At 33.5% G+C, this 24,316-nt stretch overlaps 3 protein-coding genes across 3 annotated transcripts in view; 2 read left to right on the forward strand and 1 right to left on the reverse strand.

Moving 5' to 3' along the window:
• Positions 1 to 618: 618 nt before the first annotated feature.
• LOC144835968 (DNA ligase 3-like) lies at positions 619 to 11,351 on the forward strand. The gene is made up of 18 exons (XM_078691113.1): positions 619 to 688; positions 1,144 to 1,737; positions 2,193 to 2,309; positions 2,609 to 2,842; positions 3,154 to 3,260; positions 3,697 to 3,986; positions 4,267 to 4,435; positions 5,254 to 5,478; positions 5,939 to 6,078; positions 6,663 to 6,750; positions 7,018 to 7,095; positions 7,494 to 7,617; positions 8,023 to 8,237; positions 8,636 to 8,782; positions 9,146 to 9,577; positions 9,676 to 9,756; positions 9,931 to 10,089; positions 10,202 to 11,351. Exons 2-18 carry the CDS (start codon positions 1,212 to 1,214, stop codon positions 10,298 to 10,300), a joined length of 3,231 nt encoding a protein of 1,076 aa, XP_078547239.1. The 5' UTR covers positions 619 to 688; positions 1,144 to 1,211; the 3' UTR covers positions 10,301 to 11,351.
• Positions 11,352 to 14,056: 2,705 nt separating this feature from the next.
• LOC144836002 (F-actin-capping protein subunit beta-like) lies at positions 14,057 to 19,764 on the reverse strand. The gene is made up of 8 exons (XM_078691169.1): positions 19,630 to 19,764; positions 18,655 to 18,753; positions 17,703 to 17,824; positions 16,478 to 16,591; positions 15,784 to 15,925; positions 15,223 to 15,282; positions 14,466 to 14,662; positions 14,057 to 14,175 (listed from the first exon to the last, which is right to left on the reverse strand). The coding sequence occupies exons 1-8, from the start codon at positions 19,630 to 19,632 to the stop codon at positions 14,091 to 14,093; spliced, it is 822 nt and encodes a 273-aa protein (XP_078547295.1). The 5' UTR covers positions 19,633 to 19,764; the 3' UTR covers positions 14,057 to 14,090.
• Positions 19,765 to 23,600: 3,836 nt separating this feature from the next.
• LOC144835963 (rho guanine nucleotide exchange factor 10-like) overlaps positions 23,601 to 24,316 on the forward strand; it is a 104,729-nt gene continuing 104,013 nt past the window's right edge. The window contains exon 1 of the mRNA XM_078691105.1: positions 23,601 to 23,700. The gene's annotated coding sequence lies outside the window, so the exon portion shown is untranslated. The remainder of the gene's footprint in view (positions 23,701 to 24,316) is intronic.

Below are 24,316 nucleotides of genomic sequence, written 5' to 3' on the forward strand. Positions count from 1 at the left end.
TTTCTAATCAAGTCGAATTGCCTTGTTTCTGTTCGAGTGGTTTAATTTCCACTAAAGCTTAGTTTTCGTACGGTACACGTACGTCGTAAAGCAAACAGCTGATCTACTATCAAACTTTATGTGACAAAATTTGATGTGCCCATATGGACATGACATCATATTTAGGCCATATCACTACCATATTTGGGTACTAGTAAACTAGTTTGACAGTGTAGACATGTCTTTAGAATAATTAACTATAATGGTATTGTAGGGACTTTTTGATACATTTTTCAAATTGTCTAAAGCTCTGTCTACACTACCAAACTAGTTGGACAAAAAAAGTTTGATGTGCCCAAATATGGTAGTGTTTAATATGATATATGATAATATTTTTGTGTCACATAACGTTCAAGTGTAGACAGCTCGACGCTGAATGTGATTTATACATACGGAGTGAGATTTGATGATTGATTTTAAAAATACATTTAACAGTTTTCAGCTTCTAAAGGCCGCGGCAAGAGACATGGTTTTCAAAGGAATTGTTGACAGGCAGCTGCAGCAGTGCCGAGTTCTTTCGGTTTCCTTTTTTTCATTTTTACAAAAACTGAGGGCGCTACCATCCGAAACGAGAGAGCAGACGGAAAGTTTTTGTGAGTTTGGACGGTACATGCTTTGTTCATGTGCTTGAAAAAGTAATCTTTGTTTCGTAAGTATAAGATAATAATAATGTTAATAATGTTTTGCCCTTAGTTATCTGAACTCTAAGGTTCATCTGCTTCATTAAATAAAGAGGACCAGGCTTTTAATTTAAGCTTACTGTACTTATTATACTAGCTGGCCTAGCTAGCCTAGGTCTACCTACCTGGCGCCGCCAGGCCTAAACTAAGGCTAGCTAGCTAGAGAGCAGAGTATCACATGGAAGATTCAGTCAACTCAAGAGGAAGGATGATTCACCCCGAGACGTTTCGGCCCACAGGTTGTCTTGGACGTTTATGCCCAAAACGTCTTATCGAGTCATTTCGTCCAAACGACATTTGACCATCATCAAGTTTTGTTTTTATATTACAATAATTATTGATATGTTATTTTTGAAATATTTCAATAATATTAATAAAAAGGCTCTAGGCATAGGCCCTAATGTAAGAAAACTTAATTTTTCAGGCAAAAACATCTGGTGAAATCACTGAAGCATGTAAACTACATCTCATTTTGCAGTACATTTATAACAAATGCTATTGACCACAAGAGCCATAAGGAAAATATCAACTGTAAAAACATTTGACAATATAAGAAACTTTCTACCCAATGTCAGATTAACAAATTTTCACAAAGATCATTTCATAACAAATAATAATTCTAATTTTAATAACGTAAAATTTATTCCACAAAGTTTACTTACTCAAGTAACATTTTCGAAAAGCGAACAATTTGATTATTATCAAAATCTAAGTATTAATTTAAAATTCAAGATGGCAAATACACGATACTCTATTGATTACGCAAGACTTGGGACATCAAAGTGCAAACGTTGCAAACAGGGGATTGAAAAGAAGAGCCCTCGAATCGCAAAACTTGTCCCGAATCCTTTCAGTGACGACGGTTCTGACATGAAACAATACCATCATATAAACTGTATATTCGAGTCGTTTCTGAAGGCGCGTGCAAATACGAAGAAGATCGAATGCACGACAGATTTGGAGGGATATCCTGATATGGAGGATCAAGAGAAAGACATAATCAAGAAACATATTGAAGGTTAGCCTAATAAGAGGATGCAAGCCTGTAGCCAGGATGTTTACAGGGGGGTTCTTTTTTCCTTACAAGGGGACAAAAACAAGTGCTAGCATAAGCAACTAACAAAAAATAAATCTAGGCCTACTGCCTAGGGTAGATAATAATAATAATAAATGTTCTAGCCTATTTCCAAAACAGAAATATATGCCGATGAAAGTAATTTGTCTGCTGGTTAGGCATAGGATTGTACAAAGGTTGAATAAGTTAGGCCTAATTACTAGCACTTTCGCTGATGATCCCTGTTTGAAAAGGGAACTTCAGGAAAAAGAGAAGTTTTGAACCCTACAAGCCCTCCTGGCTACAGGCTTGGAATGGGTTTAGTTTCACAATGTTATTCCTTCCAGTATGATGTACAGTGAGTAACTACGCTGTAAATGTTTTGTTTTTGATATATTGCAGTTTCTTTTTCCACACAGAATTATGTGTCAAACTTAGTGCTAAGTCACCAGGTAAGAAGAAGGTCGTCCAGGCTAAGTTGACCTCTGACATGAAGGTAGTATCACCAACAAAAAAAGCAGCTGCCTCGAGTACAGGTATGTTTTTTTTTAAATAAAGCTTAAAATTTAAACCTAGAGTATGTATATTATTTTTTTTTTTTTAATAAATAAGGTGATGGTCATTTTGTTAGCCTTGCCTCGATCTAAATATATATATGTCAATACGCTTCATATGTCAATACTCTTCATCGTCGTTAGACATAGCGCGTTCTACTATTATTTTGTGCCACAGTCGTGGACCGAGTGTCTTAAGTGGGCCAGTATAATCTTATAAAGTTAATTAAAAAACAAAAAGGTAAATGATTTTCTGAAAAAGGTTTGTTTCTAATTTTTAGGTAGTAGTAGTAGCAGAACTCCATCATCGTCCAGTGCACCGGGTTCATCTTCAGGTGCACCACCTTCATCTTCAAATTCCAGTTCCGAATCAAATTATGGGTCGGGGGGTAAAGATCACCCTGACAACTCGTTCCGAGAATTCCGTAAGCTGTGTGCCAAAATCGCAGACGAGTCAAGTTATCTTGGAAAGACCAAACTTGTGTCGGACTATTTGAAGAATGGTTCAACTGGGAGTAAGTAGTTTGTCCCATTTTTTGTTGCCTCTTCATATACTGTGTTTTAAATGTAGGATTGTGTTTTTACTGTAGGATTGTGTTTTTACTGTAGGATTGTGTTTTTACTGTAGGATTGTGTTTTTAAAGTGTAGCTACAGGTTTAAAATGTCTATTCTTTATAATTTCTATTATAACATTACGAAAAATCGTTTAAACAAAAATATGATGCCTGTTTTGATTCACTACTGTCAAAAAATAAGTGTGGTTATTTCAACGTTGTTCAATGTTATAGTAAAGTAATAAATGTTGTTTACTAAACTTGTTTACAGATGGTTTCCAAGGCAACACATACCTTCTCTTAAAGCTATTGTTGCCGGGCGTGGTCAAGCAAGTTTACCATATCAACAGTAAACAAATAGCTAAATTATTTAGTCAGGTAAAGTAAATATTTTTACTGTAGATACTGTTATATATACTGTATACTATTTTAAAAATTCACCCATGCAGATTTTTACATTTTTCCAGTTGACAAATTAGTTAAAATACAGCATTATTACAGGGAATATTTTTACCAGTGTAGCATAGCAAAATGCTACATAATACCACCTTATTGCTACTGTATGCATTTATTAAATGATGTAGCCAAAATTGCAATACAAAACTGTTTCCTACTCCAATTTTGCTATCATTTTGGAGTTTCTTTCTGTTAAAGATGTATTGTCCTCCAAAAACATTAAAAATTAAGATTATTAATAAATAGGCCATTTCACATTTCCGTAGAATAAAAAACTTTAAAATGAATGTTTTCACTTTTAAAAAGGACAAAATAAACAGTTAAATTCAACCAAAAACCTATTGACTTCCAATTTTAGATTCTTGGAACAAATCTTGAAGAAATGGTTGAAGATCTTGACCAAGGGGATCCCTCCGAGACCGTACGCAAATTCTTCGTTCAAAGTCCTTGCGTTACAGCATCAAACAAAAGCATTCTTACATTACAAGATGTAGACGAAGCCCTCAACAAAATGGCGAACTTAACTCGAGAGTTAGATCAACAGCGGGAGCTGACAAGGATTACAAATCGCTGTACTGCAAACGATCTCAAGATGTACATACGATTGATCATGCATGATGTGCGTATTAATGCAGGAGCTAAACACATGTAAGTAGAAGGGCGCTGTACTCCATTGAATCTCCGTATTTATTTGAGTATCCTTACTTGTTTGCACGTGATTGCTTAAAGCAGCTTTCACATCGCATGATGTCATATCACTACCATATTTGGGCATATCACTACCATATTACGGCACATCACGTTTTTTTCTAAGACTATTTTGATAGTGTAGACAACTTAAAAATGCAACAATTCCTTTGTATTTTATTGAATGAAGACTTTTTTAATAATAAAGATAACAAATAATATTATATTTTTCTGACTCAAGTCTTGAAGGCCTCGCCCCAAATGCCCATGAAGCATTCAAAGCATCACGTAATCTAAAGGACCTTGTAGAACGAGTTCAAAGAAACAAGTTAGCCTCTAATGGAGTACCTGGTATGACCAAGAAACTTAGCGTAGAGGCTAGTCTTATGACTCCTGTCTTACCCATGTTGGTATGTTCCTATTTCTATTCTGTTTTTAAACTAGGCCTAGCTACATAAAAACTTTCAGCTATCAACAGCTTTATTTCTCTATATATTTAGGAATATTGCCTATTTCTAATCTTTTTGTTTTGAAACTACGCCTAGCTACATAAAACTATCAACTAATATTCTCTATCTTTGAACAAATTGCCAAGCATAACCAAAAAGAATTCATTCACTATCCTTCTTAAAGGTGGAAATCCTGTTCACAAATATAAACAAAATATGCTCTACATAAACAAAGTCTTATAAGAGGTCATGTCAATAGTATTCTACTGCAGTACTGCAGTAACTACATTGCTTTACTATAGTTTAATATATGATTTTAGTTTCTAGTCTAGTTTAATTAGTCGAAGTTTGAGGCAGTTGCTGCAGCAAACAGTGGTATGCATCCAAAACAAAGCTTGATAAATAATTGTATAAACAGATTTTAAAGAGTAAACATGTTGTAGTACTGCAGTAACTGCAGTAGAGCAATTTTGACATGATCCCAAATCTTTGTGAGTCAAGTTTGTTTGTAATATTTAACAAACAAAACAGACTAAAATAACAAAATCTCAAAACCACCAAAAAAAAAAAGAAAATTATGACATAGCAGAGGATAAACCTTTAATCTGGAATGCTTGTTTCAGAAGGAGTCTTCTAAAGCTGTTTCTGTCGTAAGAACATCTTACAGGATTTGAATCTAAGACCATGGAATTATTAGCCAAACATCACAAACGTAAATCCCCACTTTTTTAAAGAAATCAGAAATTCAAATATAAACAATATTACTGTTTCATTCGCAGGCAGAAGCGTGCCGATCTGTCGAACAAGCATTCAAGAAGTGCCCAAATGGAATCTATGCTGAGATTAAGTATGACGGAGAACGTGTCCAAGTACACAAGAGTGGGGACACGTTTCAATACTTCAGTCGAAGTCTTAAGCAAGTGCTCCCTCATAAGGTGGCTCACATCAAAGATTACCTTCCGCAAGCGTGTCCACACGGTGACAGCATCATTGTGGACAGTGAGGTATGCTAGTCATTTTGATGCTTCTTCTTCATCTACTACAGTAGAACCCCTCCTTTTCAGGGGACACTTTTTCTTAAATATGTATTGTTAAAATCAAACGTTAAATAGGCCATTTTGAAATTTTAATAAAGTTATTCACTTCTGTTAAAAAAAAAACAAAAAAAATTATTATTTCACTTATAAAAAGACAAAACGAAACGGTTAATTTTAACCAAAAACCATTGTCTGACAGACAATTCTTTTGCTTTAAATTACATTTTTATCAGGTAAATCATTTTTTTTTATCGATCCAGTTTTTGGTCAAAGTGAGTAAATATTACGTGACATTAAAATGGCATATTAAACAAAAAATGTGAAAAAAAATGTTGTTTATTGACAACATATCTTTACTACTGTAAAATTAGATACTTTATGAATAATATCAGTAAAATTTCTTGATCTCAAATTTATTAATTTCTAGATTCTTCTAGTAGATAACAACAACCACATCCTTCCATTTGGAACTCTTGGAGTCCACAAGAAAAGTGCCTTCAAAGAGGCCACTGTTTGTTTATTTATCTTTGACTGCCTTTACTTCAATGGTCAAAGTCTTATGGAAAAGTAAGTGCAAAGTATGGACAGACTGTAATCCAATAGAACTCATCTTTTAGGAAACCCCTATTAAGGATGTATTGTCCCCCAAAAACATGAAAAATGAAGATTAATTAAATCAGACTTTGAATATGTTATTTTGTAGTTTTAATAAAGTTAATCACTTCCATAGAAAAAAAAATGAAAAAAAATAATGTTTTCACCTATAAATTGACTAAATAAATGGTTAAATTCAACCAAAAACCCACTGGCTGGCAGCCAATTTGGCCATTTTTTGCTTTAAATTACATTTTTTTCAGGTAAATACATTTTTTTTCGATTTTTTGGTCTAAGTGGATAACTATTATGTTACATTAATATGGCATATTCAAAAAAAATTTTGTTAAAAATTATTTTTTCAGGGGCACAGTGCATCTTTAAGGGGACACCCATATTAAAGCAACACTTTCCTGTGAAAGGAGTAAGGAAAATATATGTTTTTCCACCACAACCAGTTCCTATTCAGGTGACACCCCCCAATGGTGTCCCTTTATTAGGGATCCACTATATAAGTATGTAGTCTAATTCATTCCTTTGCGTGTGTTTTATTTCAGACCTTTACAAGAAAGAAGAAAGTTTCTGAAGAGAAACATTACACCCATTCCAGGCAGAATAATGTTCTCAGAGATGCATGAGCTAACAGTAAATATAAACACATTTTCTATTCTTTTACTTTTATATAACCAGTGCACTGAGTTTTTTTGTTTTATTTATTTTTATCCAAAGTTTATTATATCCCAATACCTTATTATATCCCAATACCTTAGGACTGACCAAATATGTCTGGTTTCCCAGAAAGTCTGATATTCGGAATATGTTTTTAAGAGTAAAAAGACATTTGGGAAAGTGTGGTATTGGGAGAGTTGACTGTGTTTACAAATCTTACTATTTTGTTTTTTCTCTCATCAGAAACATGAACAACTGGCTGGGCTGTTAACAGAAGTATTTCAAGAGGGATTAGAAGGCCTTGTGTTGAAAGATTCTCAGGTTAGTTTTGATATGAACAAACCTAAATAAATTCCAGTCATTTGATTGAACGATTGTGGGGCACATGTCGTGCAATAGTACCCACTATTTAACGATTGTTAAATAGTTCTTTCTTTTTTTTAATTTGTGTACGAAAAAAAAATTGTTCGCATTTGCAAAATATTGTTTTAATACCATTACTTAAGAAATTAATTCACCTTAGAAATTACTTTCATCATTCACCTCATGCCATTATTTGTACCATTCCACTCATGCCATTATTTGTTCCATTCCACTCATAAACAGTCATTATTTGTATACTATTACTTGTAGTTTAGGTTTTTATAAATTAAAAACCTTATCACAAATCTAATATTTAACTACATTATTATCTCTATATATTCACCCTTACACTTTAGAGCAAATATGAGCCAGGGATGCGTCATTGGTTGAAAGTAAAAAAAGACTATTTGAACGAGGGCGCTATGGCAGACTCGGCCGATCTTATACTTCTGGGTGGTTACTATGGAACGGGAAATAAAGGTAAGGTTAAAGTTGAATTCATGAATTAAAAATAGTAATTAATATTGTACGGAATACTTGCATAATTAGATAAAAATCTATTTATGGTAACTGGTATCAAGTATCCGTTCCCCTTATTAAATATTTGACCATTTACTGGATAGAATCATATTTACCACTCTAAATCTAGGTAATCCCACGTTTTTATGTTAAATATTTGAATTTCTTTATTTGGTAATCAAGTTTAAAAACAGTTGAAACATAGACATAATAGAAAAACAATTGCACCAAACAATCAGGCCTTGATCACAAGGAATGCCAAGAAAAGTTACAATTGCCACTTTAGGTCATATAACAAAGAACAAAACCAAAAAAATAATGTTTTTAATTTAAATTAAAAGATGTTTTTTTTTGTTTTTTTTGTAGGTGGAATAATGTCTGTATTTTTACTTGGAGTTTATGACCAGCATGCTGATCGATTCTTGACCGTCACCAAATGTGGAGGAATCGACGACAAAATGTTAGAGAAACTCAACAAAGAGTTACCAATGGACAAGATTAGTAAAGATGTGTCGCGAGTTCCTAAGTGGTTACGGGTTCACAAAAATCTTGTTCCAGATTTTGTGGTCAAAGATCCTAAGGTATTTCGGTCATTTCTTCTTTATTTCAGTTATTTCAAACTTAATTATTATTATTGTTTTTTTTTTATTAATTGCTTTTTTTTTATTGTAAATATTATTTTGTTTTTGTCAAGGGTGCATATTAGCTTAAAGATCTGTGTTCTGCAAATTAAAAATATGCAACTTCCATTTACATGTATATATGGGTGATGTACTGTACATGCCGTTATTTTCACGGTGGTTAAATTTTTACAAATTTTGCGATTGAGAACCTTAAGTTCAACTCGTGAAAAGAATAGACATTTACGTAGAAAACAGCCTCCGATTGAAAGGAGAAAACCTGGAAGCAAATTTCGAGTCTTGAACATATCAGAGTGTTGTGAAAGGGGTATAAAACTAAATTTTTTGCTTTGGAATAGGCATCGCCTGTTTGGGAAATAATTGGAGCTGAGTTCTCTCAGTCGGAAACTCATACTGGAGGTGGAATTTCCATTCGTTTTCCTCGAGTCACCAGGATGAGAGATAATAAAGACTGGAAATCAGCAACTAGTCTCAACCAATTACGAGTGAGTGAACTTTTCAACTAGTGATCTTTAACAAATTAATCCACAATTTGTTAAACTTATTCAAATTATTATTAGTTATAGTGACTGGTAGACTGTTTACATAGAGTGAGTGGGTTGGAATGCTATCAACAACACATTTTTCTTCCCAAGTGTTAGAATTTTTTTTAAATATCGTTACCACATTAGATATGTTTTTTTTTTATAAGTTAAACAGAAGTTAAAGTTTGGTTGGAATCCTATCTAAAACTTGTCAATGTTGTGCTAAACGTTTTTCTTCCCAAGTACTAGAATGTATTTCCATAACTTACCATATTAAAAATGTTTTGTAAGTTAAACAGAAGTTAAACTTTTTTTTTAAAACAGGAATTGTACAAAACATCCAAAGACACATCGGACATCCCAACGCTAATGAAAACAAAGAAAGATGAAGGAGGACGATTAAAATCAAGGATGAAGCGTGGTAAAGATGATGAGAGTGCCGGTAGCTCTGGACGATCCACTCCTGTTTCAAAACCAACAGCCCAAGAAAAAACGCCAAAGAAAGGTACTCCAGTCAAAGTGGAAAGCGCCACTCCAAAAAAAGGTACTCCAGTTAAAGTGGAAAGCGCCACTCCAAAAAAAGGTACTCCAGTTAAAGAAGAGACAGTCAAATCAAAGAAAAATACTCCAATCAAATCGGAGAAAGTGACTCCAAAAAAAAATACTCCGAGCAAAGAAGAGAATAAAACTCCAAAAAAGACTCCAAACAAACGTCATATGAGTGAGACTCCAAGCGATGCTCCAAGTCCGAAAAAGGTACAAATTTATTTCCTGTGTTTTACTTGCATTTATTTTGTAGACAACTGTTTCTATTTTAAGAAAACCAATTAAAGTAATTTATTGTATCATTTCAGGGGAAACAAATGTGTCAATATGGTCATAGTTCAAAGTTCAGTCACTCAAGTTCAAATGGTCATGGTTCACCAATTCTTAAGGTTAATTGAAAAAATGTTTTTTGTTAATACTGATAAAGTTTAGATGACTAAAACCTGAAGAAAACCATAATTTGCACAAAAACAGGCCATGTTTTAAGACTCCTGTATCTAATATTGAAAGTACAAGATTTTCCAAAATGTTTGTACTTTAAAATCATCTTTTCACATTTTTAGGGCCTACTAGATGTGTTTACCGGCGTGAGTGTATATATCGATGCATCACATCCAAATATCAAGTCATTACGACGTTACATTGTTGCTTACAATGGCGATGTTGTAGACGAATACACCAAATCCAATGCAACCCATCACGTTACTGAGGACCCTAAACAGGTAAGTTATTAATTGTTTTTTTTTTTTAAAACCTGCTAAAACGAGTTGTCGCTGTCTGAGTTGGCCTTTAGAAGATAAAAAATTAAATTTTATTTTTTTATTTTTTTTACAGAATGATTCTTCTCTTAAATGCGTGTCTGAAAAGTGGATTTGGGAATGCATAAGAAGACGAAGGCTTATTGATGAGGATACTGCACTACCTACTGTATAGAATGGTATAGTCCGGGTTGCATTTGCCTCATGAATTATTCATGAATCAAGGGATCTTGTAAAAGAACAAGGCAACTTGTATCCACCAGCTGTTTGTAGCAATCGGTTAGCGAGTGGCTAATAAATATATATAATGATATTATTCATACTCTGCAGCGCGGTGCATGACCTAAACGCTACCCCTGGATCTGCCCCTGTTAAGCCTTGTCTACACTATCAAACGTTATGTGACAAAAAAATGTGATGTGCCCTTATATGGACATAATGATATCATATCACTAACATATTTGAACATATCACTACCATATTTGGGCACATCACACTTTTGATAGTGTAGACAGAGCTTTAAGCAGTGTAATAATTTGTGTTTGATGCAATATATGTCCCTGGTTAAAATCTTGCTTGATGAATTTGTAATTTTGATGTATGTGGAGATATAGCACGGCGAATGCAATCAGTGATGAAAGGACAACCTTATAAAATCAGTTATGATTGAAAAAAGAATATTTTCTACTACTTTATTTTTAGAATTATTTAATTAATTTTAGCTCTTTTATTTGTTGTATAGATGCAATACAAAAAGTATTGAAAGGATAAAAAAAAATGACATTAAAGCAAAAGATGTCATTGTCAGTATTTAAACCTAAAAGGTGAAATTTTTATTATTTGTGAGGCTTACAAACAAAAATCATGCGTGAGTATTTTGGCTATTTATTAGTGGTGAAAGATTCTCAAAATTTGGATTCATTAAAATAATGTATAAATGTAAATATTTTGCTTGGCAACTTTTCTCAGATGACATGGTTTTTTTTAATAGAAATAGGTGTATTTCATTTTTTATACAGTACTAAAATGCCTATTATTTATATGTAACTTTTTTACATTCAAGTAATCTTTCAGATGTTATCCATTCAGATACAAAATCTAAGAAAATATACTAAATACTAAAGTTATTGTCTGTTGCTATGTTGTTGTCCACCAGCTCAATTATTATACGTATGAAACGCATTGTGTGCAAAAATATTTTTTTAAACCAATACAGTCAACTCTCCCAATACAGACACCTTTGGACTGGTCTAATATGTCTGGTATTCAGAATGTGTGTTTAATGGTAAAGAAGAATTTGGAACCTCAAAAAAGGCTAGTTTTAGGAGAATTTCCAGTATTCAGGAGAGTGCCGTCTAGAACCTAGAGTAGTCCACAACCTATGATAACGGATCCAATTGGTGCATTCATTTTGTTTGCAATCCTCCGGAAAAAGCCACCTACTTTTTATTCAGAATATCAACAAATCACAATCATGTTACTGAACTATATAATATAATAAATCGAAATCACTGCCTAGAAAGTTGAGTGGCTGTCTGCATTGATGCAAATGTTCAGATATAAAGGAGAAAAGTTTGGCCATATATAACCTGTACTTTTGATATGTCAGTACCTCTTGTAAGTGGACACAAGTCCTGCTGGAATGTCGAGAAACAGCTCTGTCTTCACTATCAAACTAGTTTGACAAAAAAACGTGTGATGTGCCCAAATATGGTAGTGATATGACATCTTCATGTCCATATATGGGCACATCACATTTTTTGTCACATAAAGTTTGATAGTGTAGACAAAGCTTAAAATAAAACAAACGACTAATTGCAAGATTACTTTTATTTATTTTACAAGAATTCAACCAAAGTATGCAAATTTATCAATCTCATGCAATTCCTATATTGAAAGAGATTTGTTAAGGAATTTTTTATTTAAAATTATTTTTAATTTACTGAACTAAATAAAGGGAAAGTATACACTAGGTTATGATTAAGACGGTGGGAAAAAGGGGGCTGTTTAATACACAAGTTTGTGATTGGTCCATACAGGTTCTATTATTACATAAAACACATTTCTAACCAATCAACATCCTCCTGTTAAAAATCTTTGGTAATATACTGAATGGAGAATGGCATTTAACTATCTGAATACCTACAAATTAGGAGAGTGGAATAAACAATTTTATCCATCCTAAATATCCCCTAGTCATGACTAAAATCTGCATATATAATTTTTAAACAATATAAATCAACTTTAGCAGGACCAAGACAGCATTCAACAAGAAATAAAAATGGTGTCAGAACTCCGAAATTGCTTTTAAAAAGAAAGTGCCAATCATTCTTATATTCCATTATGTCTATTTTTAGAATGTGTCAAACATTTTTATATACAAGTAATTTATTTATGACTTACATTTTAATGTTATATTTTATGGACCAAATGGTGCATCATTGAAACAAATCAGTTTGCCTATGAATACTAGTGCTTTGCCAAATGTTCTTGTAAATTTTAAAGGTTGAATGATATTTTTTAAACAATTTATTTTGAGAAACATTCTCTGATAGCTTGAAGGCAAAAAATCTGAAATGTTTTTTTCCCAGATGTGTTTAACAACAATTGTAGTAGAACATTTAAAAGCAATATCCATGATTTCCAGCTTGTTTTTATTTCCCAGAAACTTTCTTCTAAGCCTATAAATTCCATTCTCTTGCTGAAAATGATGTCATATTATTTAAGCTTGGTTCCTACTTGAACATAGCACAGTGAGTTGACCAATCACAAGCAATAGTTCTGATGATCCATAGCCTTGTGATTGGTCAAATCACTTGTGGCACACCCAGTGAGAACCAACTACAACAGCCTATATTACCACCACTTCTATAAGCATATGCTCCCACCCTAAAAAACATTTCAATGTAATAAAAATGTTTATTATATACAAGCATCACCACTGAAAACATTAGGGTAGGCACTTATCACGGAATATCAACCAAAAATCGTGAAAATAAACATTTTAAAATGGCCCTGGTAAAATTATGTCTGTCGACAAGATGGCGCTAGTTCCAAACAATATAGCTCAATTGCAAACTAGATTGCAGAATTACCAAAGAGCTTATATAAATAACTAGAGTCTGAACTCCAATGTAATCACAGTTCAAAAAGTGATTAACTATGGAGAGAAACTGTGAATTAAAGTCAATTGGCCAATTGGATACGCCAGCAGTTTGAAGTTATACTCGGTCATGCACCATACACCTGTGTTGAGCGTATCGCATTAACATACAGGTGTTGCCTTGTTGCCATCACTGTTGCCTAGTTCGACCTCTAGTGAATTATATAAGCTCTTTGAGTATTATTACATAATTAGTGAAACAGTTTTTACTGCCGAACACTTTTTATTTACAAATCTGTACTCCAATCAAACGGCTACTTATACAAATTTCTTAACTGATTATGTTGTGAAAAATATATTGATAGAATGAATGAAACATTTAACATGCATATAAAATAATTTATCATTTTAAACAAAATCTGTTATTTATTATGGTTAATAATTCTCAATACAAAAATCAATTTTGTAATATTATCATATTTTGTGTACACCCTTTAACAAGAAAAAATTTTACTGGCAATATTAAATTTCATGTGATTAAAAAAAAAGTTATTTGTTAACTGAGAAGTTTGCCTTTTTAAAAAATAAATATTACCTTAATGTTAATATCAGTTACCAGTCATAACTTTAAAAATTGTGGTGATGCTTGGGTTAAACCAATATAAAAGTAGGGGTGTTTTAATTAGTACAAATTATCCTCCCCATTTGATTAGTATTTTCATACAGAATAAACCATTATAAAAGTAGGGGTTTTAATTAGTATCCAATGTACTTTCTGTCCCATTTGCTTATTTTGATACAGAATAAACCATTACAAAAGTAGGGGTGTTTATTTTATTAGTACCTATTTTCTATGTGTTGTTTAGTTTATTTGTTGCTGTAATTTTCTATTTAATTCGTTGACAACTGATTGTTGTTTCTTCATATCTCCAAGATCATATACATTTCTGTAAAAGAAAAAAAATTTAACGGTTAACTAAAAATAAATGACACAGACATAGAACAGTACTGGGGGTATTTGTCACAGTCAGACACATAAGACCAAAGGACTGTTACGAGTTCCTGTCTCGGAAGGCGAGCCAGTGTCCAGTTGTTAGATTGCCTTGATCATGGTAAGCCCACACAGCTTAATCCTTCAATTTGTACAGAAAGAAGTTTAACAACACTCAACATTTTGGTAGCACTCAACAATCGTTCTAAAATCATTTTTCAAAATACCATTTGCATTATTACTTACCGTAGTGAATTTATGATGTCTCTCGTTTTTCCAAAATAGATTTCGTTGAGCGTGTTCCTCATTTTGTTCTCCATGTCCTCTACCATAGATCCAATATTAGCAATGTGTGTATTAGCCTCGTTAACCGGCCTGTCTGCCTCGACCTGCCTGGTGGCGCTGCCCCCAAGATTCATCGTCCCTGATTCTGGCTTAGTCGTCTATAATAATATGGATTTATATAGCGCACATACCACTCAAGAGTGCTCAAGGCGCGTTTAAGTACAGTATATAGTACAAAAGATAATACACAGAGGTACTTCTTGTAGAATTTCGGTGAAAATTAAATTAGGTATGAAGTCTAAAATAAGCATTAATTGAAGACCCTTTAAGAGCTTGTTTCACACTAAGACACAAGTGCAATGTAACCCATCACGTCACAATGTCAAATTACTTACGGTGGTAGGTTTTTGTGTGGCATTCTAGTGTGAAACAAGCTCTAAGCTGAGCAGCACTGGCCATTGTATTTAGTATGCTGCATTGAAATTACTGTAATCAATGTAAATAGATAGACTCAGCTGAGGATTTCAGTTTGGAATCTAAAGCTCTGTCTACACTAGTTTGACCAAAAAAAAGTGCTGTCCAAATATGGTAGTGACACGACGTCGAGTTCATGGACACATCATATTGTTTTGTCACATAAGGTTTGATAGTGTAGACAGAGCTTAAGCCATACTTAGGTTCATTATACATTGGTAATAACACTTGTTAATTGCTATACCTGTAACCAAAGCATCACTGTGGATGTCAACTTGTAATGCGCACTTCGACCTGGTTTCTCCTTATAAAACAAAAAATAAAATAAATATATGATTAGCAGTTACATTAGACAGACAGCAATCATCCAGTTTGATGAAGAGGTAGATTTGTCCAGTATCATAGCCAAATTCTGTAATAGTGTCACATATGTATCACATGTGATGCTAGTATCATAGGCAAATTCAGTAATACAGTGTCACATACGATATGTATCACATGTGATGCCTATCATAGGCCATGTATTATAGAATTTACAGTACAGAGAATCAGGTGGGAGAGGGGACGGCTAAAAAAGATACCAAGAGGTTAGCGCTAATGTACTTTTGCACCTACTCACAACTATCTTTAAGGTTAGGGTCAAGATTGACCACTTATTAGAAGTGTTGGTTAATTTAACCATCCCTTGACCAAAGGTGCGAAAAATTAGTTAAAAGAGTTCTTTGAGCCGTTTATCCTGCACTCCATCAAGCCAGCTGGAATTAACAAAGTACCAAAAATATTACTGTAGCAGTACATTACTTACTTGCACTTCAACCACATGTATGGAATCCCAACATCCTTGTATTTTCTTTGATCCGTCACCAGCTTTTTTGATAAGGATTACGCCAGCAAAGCCATGGTCCAAATCCCATAAGTACACTGATGATACACCTCCTTCAAAATACCTATTTAATAAAAACAAAACAAGGGAAAAAATGAGTAAACCTTGTGGCTTATATAAGGAGTGGAATTGAAAGAGTGGTTAAGTTAGAACCCTGGCACTAGGTCAGGATTGAACACTGGACCTTGGGATTGGAAGGCAAGTATGTTAACCACCAAGCTACATCACCACTGGACTGATTGCAGCAGGCTCTGGACACAACAGCATTAATCTCTACCTTGGTAAAGTGCATGTCAAGTGCTTGGCATTGAATAAAAACAATTTCCCCACCTTGACACATTTAATATAGTATAGTATGTCAGTAGTAAACCATATGTTGTGTTATTATTTCTATTATGTACTCCTTTACAATTCTTTGATTTAATTCATTTCAATACCACACAGGAAGAACAAAATACAGACATATGCAAGGTACCACAGATAGTCCCTCAATCCCCAAAGGGACATTTACATCCTGTGGGGGTCCCTATAATTGTTAGTTTAACTACTGTACCTTATCTCACGCACATTTCCCTATAAAATAAGCCAAGAATGTATACTAACTACTGTAACTCACATTTCCCTATATTGGTCAAATGCTGCGTTAGCCTCTACTTCCATTTTCCTTAATCGGTCTGAAGGTACAGCGCCATCATTCAATACAGGGTCGTATGTATTGCTCCAAGGTGACCTGTTAAATAGAAATTTACAGTTAAAACAAAATTTCAAACAGCACTTGAAAATAAAATTAGACTTGCTTCACATGATGCATTGCAAAATCAATATTTGTGTATTTTGCGGTTAGGACAACTTTTAGTGGAGTTGTTAACAAACAAACATGCCTAGCAATCAGAAGGATAGAAGAACAATAATTATTGACTCAATAAATAATATAAAACATTTTATGACTGAAGTTTATTACTATGGGAGGTGAATCAAAATGAAAGTGTAAAATTAACACTACACTTCCATCTAGCATTTCAACTCTTTTATTTACAGTAGTCGTTCTACAGTATGTTTTTTACTTTTCAATATTTAGGTCCAACCAAGCAACACTTTGGTTGACCATGTCAGATTTTGTATTAGAAACAATTAAATAAAACAACATGAGGCTGCATTTTATAAACTTGCATTGTTTCAATACAATTGCAACCTTGATTAATAACTATCAGGAAATGTGAATATACAGTAAGAGAAATTATTTTCTTCAATGCAGAATCTGTTCATGGGATACTGTAAAACCTCGAAAATAAGCCCATCTCAAAAAGAATCCTATCTAGATAAGCCCATCTCGAAAAGAAGCCCATCCGAGAGTCTTAAAAAGCATGGGCTTCTTTTCAAGGTTTTACAGTACTAACTGTATTTTTTTGCTATCTTTTATTTTTTAAAGCTTGATTCCCATTTGGACACAACATAAGGTCCTAAGCAAACCGCAAGTAATTTGACCAATCACTACGCGATGGATCATCCAAACTGTTGAATGACCCCCCGATTGGTGGAAGTTGGACGACATGATGAAGGGACCATAAAGGAGAAGAAATTTGTTGTAGGGGTCGGGACGCTTTAGCGAGAAGAAAGTTGTTGTATAGTATGTGTCGACATCTGTGCAAAATTCAACCCAGTAGGCTAAGAGTCACAGGTTATACCCCAACATTTAAGCTCTGTCTACACTATCAAACTTTATGTGACAATATATGGACATACAGTATCACTACCATATTTGGGTACATCACACTTTTTTTTTTAAACAAGTTTGATAGTGTAGACAAAGGTTTACATGATTGAATATTTGATCCTGATACCTGTACGAATCTCCATCCCTGTTGTAATCGCATAATAGGTAGTCTTTTCCAACTTCTTTATCACGAGCAATTTTTAAAGGCTGATCCACGGACGACAACAGATCTTCACATAAATGAGGAACCTGTGAAATATTAAAGTCTTGGCTGTAAATCTTTTGAATTTTTTGTCTAGGCTAAAGTAGCATAGGAAACACACTTTCAATATTTCATATAAATGATAATTATTTATATAAATGCAATTGCAGAATGGTAACGTTTTATCTTAATATTATAGGAACTGATGTGTGGAAATGAAATGTGTGTAATTCATTTTATGTAAGTATTTCTAAGTGGAGAGCCTCTCGACGGTTATTTCTATTTATAACTTTTAGGTGATCCTGTCTCATTGATTTACTTTTGTAATGTTTTTATGTCTTTCTTTGTACTTTGTTTGGCGAAATAAATGATATATGATAAGGAATACAATATACAGAGTATGGACATAGTTGACCAGGCGTTTTGTACTGTAAAAAATATAGATTATGTTAATGACCACCTCTAATACCCAGACACTTTACCTGTTGTTACCTACTATTAATTAAACCATCGAATGACACATTGGGATTATTCACATTCATAATTTACTGTAAATCTACAATATAAAGTACTGTACTGATCAACAAGAACAGCACAGTAGAAACTTGGGTTTATACAGTAGTTATGGCTGGAGGTTAATAACCTATTGATTACTTGTTTCCCAGGAAATCATTATTCTTGGGTACTAATTTATACTGTATAGCCCAAGCACCATTTGTACATGAAGCAGATTGAGAGTAAACTACCTATATCAACTTTATAGATTATACACTTACAGTACTGTATGTACATAACCTGGGTGAGAAGACAAAACAACATATGTTAATTGTTATTGAACGTGACTGAGGATTTCAGAAAGCAAGAAAAGTTATCTTACCAGATCAATAAGGTCGCTTAGGTTTTTCTCAATCTGCTGGGGTGGAAGACGGCGCATCAAGTCTAACGCACAATCTAACTGTTGATCGCTTGAGTATGACTAAGGTAAAAAAACACAGTTAAGATAAATTTATTTCATATTGTTTGTAGTACAGAGGTTCTGCTAGGAAACAGATTGGTTATTTCAAATGTAATTTTAACCAATCATGCATGGTCTTTACAAAGTACTTAGTCGAAGTAGACCACTAGACCATTCAAACACCAAGCTACCAATCCAACTGTAGTCTTGTTGTGGATGCCAAAAAAGGAAATACTGTAGAAGCACTCTAGTCAATATAAAAGAATCAATCACTTGAACTTGAAAATGCAACAAAGGAAATATATTATTTATTATTAAATAAATAGGAAGTTTTAACAACAACACTAGACACACCTAATAATTTTATTTTCAATTAATGAACAACAATGTCTGCCTAGGCATACAGTAGTAGACCATCTCTCTAGACTAGAGTCTAGTCTTAGAGGCCTAAGGCCCAGAGGCTAGGCCCTAGCTAGCTAGCTATGTAGGCTATATTATCAGTTTATTTTATATATTAATATACAATCTGATTGATGATATGAAGAAGTTTAAAAATGTATCAACAAGCACAAGTTATCAATATATGTTAACATTGTGGGTGATATTGTGTTAGCTAGTTGTTGTATATAACGTAAATTAACAGGTAAACCTATTATCAAACAACTTTTTACACTGTAATAGACGAGGTTATTGGGAACCCGGAAGCAGGTTCCTTCAATTCTATGTAATCTCCAGCAGGCGAGCGGAACCCGTCAACAACAGGAGGCAAAGTGCACTTTCGCTGAGGCTCGCACAAGTTTCTGTTAAACACCTCAACTTAGAGAGTCCTCTAAGATGTAAATTCACAGTTAAATACCACTTTATGACTTTTATAAGCTGAACAAAGTATTCACCTACCATTTTGTCTTAATATAAAGTATCCAATGTATGTGAAAATAAGTAATTGGACCGATTAATATCACTTCTCTAGGCCAGTTTCTTCACGCCCAAGAATCGCCGACTTTCGGATCATCGAGAGGTTAAAGTTCGTGAACATCCGGGGAGCTTTCATTCGTATGCCCAAATATGGATTGAGCTTTCGTACTTCTTTTCGATCCTGCCCACTCGAGCAAAACGCGGTACAATATAAAATTACAGAAATTAAATTTAAATAATGAATATTAAATATGCCGGTGTGGAAATGTTAAAGCCAGTGGTGTTATAATCATTTACAAGTATATGAATTTATTGTACAGTAATTTCAATGTATAATACGGTCGCCGGCGGTTAATTTATTTTAAATGCCCTTTTGTCATTTCATGTAAGATTACTATCTAGTAGCCTAGGCCTATAGTATTATTGTGAATAAAGTCGATCGAATGTTTATCAGCCCTGAGAAATTCTGTGGAATTCTCACAATAACAACATTAGAGTTTCAAAGATTTTATCATGTTTAATTCATTCCAGTTCCGGGTCTCTAAAATAGATACATTAATTGTAAATCAATGCCATTATGTAAAACTGTTGGTGATGGATATCGAATAATAATAATATTAATAATAATGCCACAAGATACCATAGTAATTTTAATCTGATGATCTAATCTGATGATAAGTTCTTTTAAAGATATATTGTCCCCTAAAAACATTTTTTTAATAAGCCTTTTTATTTTTTTCAAAATTGGATCGAAAAACAAAATAGTCAAATTGTCTGTCAGTCAGACAATATTGCTTTTGCTTATTAACTAAATATATTTTGTATTCGTTTTTTCTCTACGTAAGTTAATAACTCGATTAAAACTGCAAAAATAACAACTTGGAATTTTTTTTATTAATCTTTATTGTTAATGGAATAATTGTAGCAGGCCTAGTTTTAAATTACTTTTGTTTTTTGTTCATCTTACTTGGACGTTCGTTGACGAGTGCCACCGATATAAAAATGTGATGTGTCATCATCATGTCTATATAATGGGCACATCACATTTTTGTCACATAAAGTAGTGACAGAGCTTCACATATCAAGAGAAATAACAACATTCATTATACTGTATAATTATGATCAGCGTGCCTCAAGCTCCTGAGTCTTATTTGGAACTCATTCTACCATTTTCTGCTCGTAATTCACCAAATCTACTTTTCATTAAAGTAAAACATCTTTTCAGAATTATTAACAATGCTTTTCTGACACATCAGACTTGATATACTTTTTAATTGGCGCTACATATATACATTGTTGTTACTTTCAAATTTAGTAGAAGGCCCACATACATTAAATCAGTTTAAATAAAACTAGCGAACGGATATGAAGTTTTTCATTTATTTATTCGACATCATGTCCTGTGACCCCAAAAGCAACAGTCACCATAACATGAAATGTCTAAGGCCCCAGAAGAACTTAACTACATACAAATCAATATACAGTTCAAAATACATTTCAAAATGGTTCTACTAGTATTATAAAGTAAAATAGTGTATCAAATAAAACAAATAGGCCCAAATACACAAATAAAAGCATGCGCATCATTTATTCCTATTTTTTAAAACCTTCATAGATGATAAAATTCGTTGTATGATATTTTTATCAAGGCCTACTATCAATATTTGACAAAAGCTCAATACCATTGTGATTGCAACAATGATGTCACTATGATACAATCTTTTCTTTGATGCATGAAGGTCATGGTTTTGTAAACACAAATATAATTCAACAAATATTCACAAACAACCAAAAATACATCAGAATTAATCATTCGTCACGCATAAACCGGACATATAACTACCCTTTCATAATCATTGTCTTTTTTTGTTTATGAATAGGAATAAAAGTAAACATATATCTGAATCCAGCGCGTACAAGAGACAAAAAGTTAACGCGCGCGTGCTAACAAGCTTGATTTTTATCAGGCTGTGAACGCGTGCGTACTATTACAAGCTTGTCGATTTTTATCAGGGTTTGAACGCGTGCGTACTATTACAAGCTTGTAAATTGGTATCAGGGTTTGAACGCGTGCGTACTAGGAGGAACAGTAATAGGAGGAACAGTAAAAATAAATCTGAATCTAGCGCGTACAAGAGACACCAAGTTGACGCGCGCGTGCTAACAAGCTTATCAATTTTTATCAGGGTTTGAACGCGTGCGTACTATTACATGCTTGTACATTTTTATCAGGCTTTGAACGCGTGCGTACTATTACAAGCTTGTCAATTGTTATCAGGGTTTTAGCGCGTGCGTACTATTACAAGCTTGTCAATTTTTATCAGGGTTTGAACGCGTACGTACTATACTGTATTAACAAGCTTATAAATTTGTATCAGGGTTTGAACGCGTGCGTACTATTACAAGCTTGTAAATTTTTATCAGGGTTTGAACGCGTGCGTACTATTACAAGCTTGTAAATTTTTGTCAGGGTTTGAACGCGTGCGTACTATTACAAGCTTGTCAATTTTATCAGAGTTTGAACGCGTGCGTACTATTACAAGCTTGTAAATTGTTATCACGGTTTGAACGCGTGCGTACTATTACAAGCTTGTCAATTTTTATCAAGGTTTGAACGCGTGCGCTGCGTACTATTACAAGCTTTTCAATTTTTATCAGGGCTTGAAAGCGTACGTGGCGATCGCCGTCATTTATATACCGCCCTCTGTAGATTTTTATGCTGAGATGGTGCTATGTGCATGACATTTGAATTAGCCCTGTCAAGGCTATCAATCCTTAATACAATATTTTAATTATGACCAAAAAAAATAATGATATTGATTTCTTGGGGTCTAACCAATAATAAAAAATATTTTCTTTTAAATGTCATTCGTCTTTTAGTACAATGAAAATAAGTTTCTTGATTATAAAACAATTAAAATATTTGTGTGAAGGAGGAAATATACGTTTTAAATGAAAATGTAGTGTATAGTAGTAGTTCAATATATTATTGGACCCTCAATTGTAATGCCCAGAGTACAGATTCTATCCCAATTATTTTTCCAAATAATTACTGTACTTCTCAATGCAATATCTAGAACTTCTTCAGATCTTTTGGTGGCGCTATTTATATACAATGGACAGAGCCATATATATAAAGAGTTACGACATTGGATTATAGTCACGTGATATGCAGATCAATTTGTGTCAAACTTGTCTTCGTTAATGCATGTAAAGTATAGGAGCAAGAAAATACTTTGAACTTTTTCTTATATTTAAAAAAATGTAATTGCACATTTTACGGTGAAATATCGATGTACACAGCGTACAGAAGTACTTGCGGCAAAGGATATTGCGCGCGCGTGCGCTAGTACATTATAAAGTTCGATTGATTGATTTTGGAACAAAACATCCCATAACTACGTCCTATTAATAACAATTATGTAATATTTTCAATCCATAATGCATGCTTTGATGACTAAATAAAATAATAAAGTGTCGTGGATATATTTGTTAATATATTGAATAGGGTACGAACAATATTAAAATAATAAAGGCAAATTATTACAAATAAAATGATGAACGAGTCTCTGAAAGTTTGTGTCAAAAACACACAGAGAGCCATATACTGTATAAAAAGAGGGGTGAATTTGTGTGTTTTTTGTATTGGTTCATGCTTTGATGTATCCTGACTTGCATGTAGGCCCTAGCATTTATTCTTTTGTTATTTTAGACACAATATATATATGTTACCAAATTAATACCATTAAAAAAATTAATTACTAAAACAAAAACGGAATATAAGCGTTATTTCATAGACAAAAAAAATCTAAAAATAACGCATGAACTACAGGAAAACGCTATACAAAATAGACGCGCGCGCCCTCAGCGTGCGAATTCTTTGACACAAAAATGGCTTCTAATTTTCAATGTCGTAACTCTTTATATATATGGCTCTGACAATGGAAAGAAAAATGTGATCGTCTGCTGATCTGATGTCTCAGTCTCCCAGTTGTGATTGTGTGACTTGATTTGATGGGTTGTAAAATAGGACTTTTTCTAGCCTGAAAGAATGTAAGTTAAATATTAAACAAAATTTATCTTTTTCTAGATACAAGTATAATCAATTATGTATTGTATTGATTTAGATATTTCATGATCACATTAATCTGGATAGACTGGACGTGAAGATACATCATCGAATCGACATCAGCAGGCAGGTGTTGTCTGCCCACACCACCACCACTACACCAAACTCATCCCCTCAATCGATCACACCTGCTGGTGGTCGTGGAACCCTGGGCTGGTAGGTAGGGCCTAGGATATCAATATTCGTGCATGCTGTGAGTGTATTGTAGACGTGGTAGCAATTCCAATACATAACAATTAATGATATTTGTTTGCTAATTTTTTTACTGATGATTAAAATCATATTAATTATTTTAAATGATATAATACTAGATACATACTCTGTACTGTAAGTACAGGTACAGGTAGGTCCTAGACTAGTAGCCTACACAGTAGGCTAGCCCAAGTGCTACTCCTACTAGCTAGTAGGCCCTAATTTAGGCCTACCTACCTACTGTAGGCTACCACTAGCTACAGTCAGTATGTATTGTCATTGGCTACTACTAATCTCCTGTATGTTGATGATTTATATTATCGATCGTCCGAAATCAGTCTCGTTTGG

The sequence above is a fragment of the Antedon bifida genome, chromosome 2 (assembly GCF_963402885.1).
Source record: "Antedon bifida chromosome 2, ecAntBifi1.1, whole genome shotgun sequence".
NCBI classification, from domain to species: domain Eukaryota; kingdom Metazoa; phylum Echinodermata; class Crinoidea; order Comatulida; family Antedonidae; genus Antedon; species Antedon bifida.